At 50.9% G+C, this 6365-nt stretch overlaps 1 protein-coding gene across 1 annotated transcript; it reads right to left on the bottom strand.

Annotated features, from left to right (window-relative positions):
• Positions 1 to 385: 385 nt before the first annotated feature.
• On the bottom strand, positions 386 to 1441 carry LOC127315633 (F-box protein At5g03100-like). Its single transcript, XM_051346103.2, has one exon. It carries the CDS (start codon positions 1439 to 1441, stop codon positions 452 to 454), a length of 990 nt encoding a protein of 329 aa, XP_051202063.2. The 3' UTR covers positions 386 to 451.
• Between the last annotated feature and the right edge of the window lie 4924 nt (positions 1442 to 6365).

Here is a 6365-nt window from a genome sequence, read left to right as displayed (position 1 = left end):
TAATACTAACTAACAACAGTTCAAGCTGAATACAGATTTGTTGTTAGCCTAGTCATGAGCTATTTGGCATGTATATCAAAGGTCTAGATGGTCTTAGATATCTTCCCAAGTTTTCTTTACAATTGGTAGAGATATGATCTGAACCAATTGTGTTAAGAACAGGGAGTACTAGAATGTGCGAGAGAAAAAGACAAAAATAAATATGCAGATAAATTATTGGAAATCAAGTGCAAGGACTTGATGCAAAGTGCAAAATTAGTTGTTGACCAACACGTTTCAAAATAACAAGTGGCAACTTAATTAGCTGGTAAAAATAAATAGCTCTAGTTTGTCTATACTAAATTCATAATCTTAAATTTAGCAAATCAAGGTTTCCTATTGATGGCAAATTATATTTATCTAACAACAATGTACGACATATATACAGTAGTTGGTATTGGGCGTGCCTGACCTAGCTAGTGTGGAAGCCCCAAACTTTAGTAAAATTGGACGAAGTGACACAAGAGGAATTAAATCTACCGGCCGGCCGGGTGCATGCATAGTGCAATTTTGCTCTAACTAACGATGCATGCGAAGGTAAAAACAAAGATTGGATTTGACAAACCCTTCCATCGTTCGACGTAGCTATGAGCTCCAGGCTGGTGGCTTCCGATAAGCCATGGAGAATCAAAGAGCGGCCGGCGCCACTGCCATCACCATCGCCACCCTTGATGACGGCAGTAAGCTGGATGCTTGCATTGGTTAAGCAAGGCATGGTGTCCAGAGACGACGGTGCAGTACAGATGCCCTGGTGGTCACCGGATAGCTGCAGATGACGGAGGCTCGGGGTGGAAATCCTGGTCGGTGATTCTGAGGCGCAGTCCATGATATGGAGGCGCTCCAGCGAGGGCGACACGATGGCGTCGCCGTCGAGGCTGCAGGCAGTGAGGCTGAGGTGGAGAAGCGCCGGGCAGCAGGAGAAATCGAGGCGGCCGTGGTGGAGTTCGACCCCCTGGAGGCGCATCGTCGTGAGGTGCGGGGAGGCGAAAGGTAGCTTCTGCCTGGGCGACCACATGATCTCTTCGTCCTCGAAGCGGGCGATGAGGGAGCGCGCACGGCACGTTGACAGGGCGTGCCTGATCCAGAGGTCGACGTGAGGGTCGACCTCGCGCGGGTCGTAGGCGCTGTACTCGCCGTCGCTTTCCTCGCCTATCAGCAGGTCGGCGTCGATCTCAAACGAGCGTAGCGGCGAGGCACCATCACGGTAGAGCAGCAATCTGTTGACGAAGAGGCGAAAGTCGTCGCCTGAGCCGTTGACGCGGACGGCGGGAGTGGACCTCCACAGGTAGCGCCAGCGGCGGGCGAGCACGGCCGTCTTCAGCGCATCGCGAGACGGCAGGAAGGAGAGCACGTGCTGGACGAGATCGTCCTGCAGCGCTCCAAAGAGATCGCCGCCGCTCATGTCTTGGTCCGCCGACCGTGCTAGGGATGGATTCAGATCTTCTAATTCGAGAGACTGGCTGCCATAGTACTTATATTGCTAGGGTTCTCTGGCGTTTCTTCTAGGGCCCTAAACATGGCAAGAAGATCTTGATTCATCAACACAAAAGCAGAATATCTGGCAGTATACTAACACATACTCGATGTGATTGAAACGAGAGAATGTGTTTCCATGTTCGACGTGTGATTCCGCTCGATCGATGTCACGCTCCTGATTTTGCTCTTCGGTGGCCATAGAATCACGCAGCGGCTGCTCGGCTGCGATTGGGCCCGCAGATGAGCTGTGCAAGCGTGCGGGCTGCTGATGGATCATCAATATTAGCTCGCTTGCTTGATCGATCTAGCGTGCTAGCTTCTACTGCAAGGTGCATTTTGCAACATATTATGATTTGACTCTCTGGGTTTTTTTTTTTTTTGAGATCAAATGGCTGCTACTTTATTAACGATCAACCGAGTCTGAGATCAACAAATCAACAATGTATCCTGGGGGAACCCCCAACCAGGATTTACAAGCTTTATTCTCGCAGCCATCCTTCGCTAGCCTATGCGCTACTTCATTGAAAGAACGTTTCACATGAACTACCTGATGATCATCGAAACCATCTAGCAGAGCCTTGACATCTTCTATCAGTGGCCCTTGGATCGAGCGGTCCAAGTTCCTGTTCCGAAGCTTCGTCACCACCCCCTGACAATCCGACTCCAGTACCAATTTTGAAACCCCCGCCTCCCTTGCCATCTGTACTGCCCGGCGACATGCTAGGACTTCCGCCCTCTCTGCATCCAGTACTGATGGAAAAAAATAGCGAGCTCCCGCCACGAAGCTGCCATGGTGATCCCGTAGGACCGCTCGACCACCACCGAAGTCAGAATCGCGGGGGAAAGCTCCATCCGCGTTCACCTTGTGCCATCCCTCGTCTAGTTTGGACCAGTGTCCTTGCCTGACAACCGAGGACCGGGGAGGAGCACAATTCGCGGTCTTCCATTCTTCCGCGAGATACAGGATCCTCCGAGCCGAAACCTGCGGATCTTCAATAACTGACGTATCTCTGGCTTCATTCCTTGCCCACCACAGGTGATATAAGGTCATCATGCTCACCTCTAGTTCCCTCGCTTCCAATCTGCCAAACCAGTCCAACATCCATAACCGAAGTTCACTTTGCTGACGAAGGAAGTTCGGTAGAGACGTCGAGGGAAGTCCAGAGAGCTCCGAGACCAACTCCCAAACCCTCTTAGCATGGGGACACTCCCAAAACCCGTGTTTCAGAGTTTCTTCCCTGTTGCAGGCTATGCATAGGACACCCTGCTTGATTTTTCATCGACTTAACTCCGCCCCTACCGCAAGTCCATTCTTGATAAGCCGCCAGCAATGTATTTTTACCGTGTTTGGTATATCAGCCGCCCAAAGGGAGAGCCATCCCTTATATTCGTCGAAGCTACTCGAAGTGCCAGGTTTGCCTGCTTGGAGTCGCTTCAGATATGTCTTGAGATGGTATGCTGATTTAACAGAAAAAAGCCCGATTTTGGTGTAATTCCATGTGAGATATATAGTCACAAGTTCCAGCTCTAAGGGCATCTCCAACGGGGTGACCCATCCCACGCCCGCGCGTCCGGATGGGTCGAAAAGGACAAGACCGCGGCCCAGCGCGCGGACCCATCCCTAAAACGGATGGCCGCGGCGTCCGGGACGACTCAAACCCGGCCCAAATTTGGGGCGAGTTTGCGTGGCCGCGGACGCCGATGGCTGGTCGCTCGCGTCCTCCCCTTGTCCGCCCCTGGCCCGCCTGTCTGTCTCAAAAAACACAAACCCTTCGCACACATCTCCCGCCGCTCCGCCGCGAGCCAAGGACCGGCGATTTGGGAGCGGCGTCGACGCCGGCCACCGTTGTCGAGACGCCGGCAAGCGGGGCAGAAGCATAGGTCGCGGCCCCGCGCTGCTTTCGCCGCGTCGTAGCAGAGTCGGAGGACGCTGTCGCCGTTGTTGTTGCCCTCTCACCGTCGTGAGACCTGCCGCCGTTCGCAGTTGCGCTGGTGCCGCCGGAGGTGAGCTCTCGTGCACCGTGTTTCCAAACCGCAAGTCGGCCGAGACGTCCATGGCCTGCAGGTCCGTACGGACGCATTGGATGACTTCCGCCTGCGAGGTGTTCGATGAAATGGGCTTACTAAAATTTGTCCCTTTTCATCTGTAGATCATGGTGGACAGCGACGACGACTACTTCTTCAAGAACTTCATTGACACGTCGTCAGACGAGGAATTTTTCACGGAGGCTGCGCTGATCATCCACGAGCACATTGTCTCGCAGATGCCCGTGCACCGGGGGTCCTTGCCGGGGCGCGCGGCCGCCTTGGACCGCAAAAGAGAACGCGGCCACGACCAGTGATACGTCTCCAACGTATCCATAATTTATGATGTTCCATGCTTGTTTTATGACAATACTTACATGTTTTGCTCGCATTTTATGATGATTTCATGCATTTTCCGGAACTAACCTACTAACAAGATGCCACAGTGCCAGTTCATGTTCTCTGCTGTTTTTGGTTCCAGAAAGGCTGTTCGGGCAATATTCTCGGAATTGGACGAAATCAACGCCAAACATCTTATTTTTCCCGGAAGCATCCAGAACACCGAAGGAGAGTCAGAGGGGAGCCAGGGGAGCCCCACCCCACAGGGCGGCGCGGCCTCTTCGCCTATTTAACCCCTCGCAACCTAAATCCTCGATACCTTTTGACGAAACTCCAGAAAGACTCCAGGGGCGCCGCCGCCATCGCGAAACTCCAATTCGGGGGACAGAAGTCTCTGTTCCGGCACCCTGCCGGGACGGGGAAGTGCCCCCGGAAGCCATCTCCATCGACGCCATCGCCTCCATCATGCTCCGTGAGTAGTTCCCCCATGGACTACGGGTTCTAGCAGTAGCTAGTTGGTACTCTCTATCCCATGTACTTCAATACAATGATCTCATGAGCTGCCTTACATGACTGAGATCCATCTGATGTAATCGGTGTTGTGTTTGTTGGGATCCGATGGATGATACATTATGATTAGTCTATCTATAAAGTTTGTGAAGTTATTGTTGCTGCAATCTTGTTATGCTTAATGCTTGTCACTAGGGCCCGAGTGGCATGATCTTAGATTTAAGCTCTATACTTATTGCTTAGATTGTATCTACAAGTTGTATGCACATGTCTATGTCCGGAACCAAAGGCCACAAAGTGACAGAAATTGGGACAACTGGAGGGGAAGGCGTAGGTATGAGTGATGCGTGTAGTTGACACGTCCGTTGGGAACCCCAAGAGGAAGGTGTGATGCGCACAGCGGCAAGTTTCCCTCAGTAAGAAACCAAGGTTTAATCAAACCAGTAGGAGTCAAGAAGCACGTTGAAGGTTGATGGCGGCGGGATATAGTGCGGCGCAACACCAGAGATTCCGGCGCCAACGTGGAACCTGCACAACACAACCAAAGTACTTTGCCCCAACGAAACAGTGAGGTTGTCAGTCTCACTGGCTTGCTGTAACAAAGGATTAACCGTATTGTGTGGAAGATGATTGTTTGCAGAAAACAGTAAAACAGTATTGCAGTAGATTGTATTTCAGTATAGAGAATTGGACCGGGGTCCACAGTTCACTAGAGGTATCTCTCCCATAAGATAAACAGCATGTTGGGTGAACAAATTACAGTTGGGCAATTGACAAATAAAGAGGGCATGACAATGCACATACATATTATGATGAGTATAGTGAGATTTAATTGGGCATTACGACAAAGTACATAGACCGCTATCCAGCATGCATCTATGCCTAAAAAGTCCACCTTCAGGTTATCATCCGAACCCCCTCCAGTATTAAGTTGCTAACAACAGACAATTGCATTAAGTATTATGCGTAATGTAATCAGTAACTACATCCTCGAACATAGCACCAATGTTTTATCCCTAGTGGCAACACCACATCCATAATCTTAGAGATTTCTGTCACTTCCCCAGATTCACGGAGACATGAACCCACTATCGAGCATAAATACTCCCTCTTGGAGTTACAAGCATCTACTTGGCCAGAGCATCTACTAGTAACGGAGAGCATGCAAGATCATAAACAACACATAGACATGAATTGATAATCAACATAACATAGTATTCTCTATTCATCGGATCCCAACAAACGCAACATATAGAATTACAGATAGATGATCTTGATCATGTTAGGCAGCTCACAAGACCCGACAATTAAGCACAATGGGGAGAAGACAACCATCTAGCTACTGCTATGGACCCATAGTCCAGGGGTAGACTACTCACTCATCACTCCGGAGGCGACCATGGCGGCGTAGAGTCCTCCGGGAGATGATTCCCCTCTCCGGCAGGGTGCCGGAGGCGATCTCCTGAATCCCCCGAGATGGGATTGGCGGCGGCAGCGTCTCTGGAAGGTTTTCCGTATCGTGGCTCTCGGTACTGGGGGTTTCGCGACGGAGGCTATTTGTAGGCGGAAGGGCAGGTCAAGGGGCGTCACGAGGGGCCCACACTATAGGTCGGCGCGGCCAAGGGCCAGGCCGCGCCGCCCTATGGTTTGGCCGCCTCGTGGCCCCACTTCGTCTCCTCTTCGGTCTTCTGGAAGCTTCGTGGCAAAATAGGACCCTGGGCGTTGATTTCGTCCAATTCCGAGAATATTTCGTTACTAGGATTTCTGAAACCAAAAACAGCAGAAACAAAGAATCGGCACTTCGGCATCTTGTTAATAGGTTAGTTCCAGAAAATGCACGAATATGACATAAAGTGTGCATAAAACATGTAGATATCATCAATAATGTGGCATGGAACATAAGAAATTATCGATACGTCGGAGACGTATCAGCATCCCCAAGCTTAGTTCTGCTCGTCCCGAGCAGGTAAACACGA

This window comes from Lolium perenne, chromosome 7, assembly GCF_019359855.2.
Source record: "Lolium perenne isolate Kyuss_39 chromosome 7, Kyuss_2.0, whole genome shotgun sequence".
Taxonomy (NCBI): Eukaryota; Viridiplantae; Streptophyta; class Magnoliopsida; order Poales; family Poaceae; genus Lolium; species Lolium perenne.
The sequence above is the reverse complement of the archived record's forward strand: the minus strand, read 5'-3'. Positions and strand labels throughout refer to the sequence as shown.

What these genes read in the sequence shown, in the direction of transcription:
- LOC127315633 (XM_051346103.2), bottom strand. Translation starts at nt 1,441, where the DNA reads ATGAGCGGCGGCGATCTCTTTGGAGCGCTGCAGGACGATCTCGTCCAG.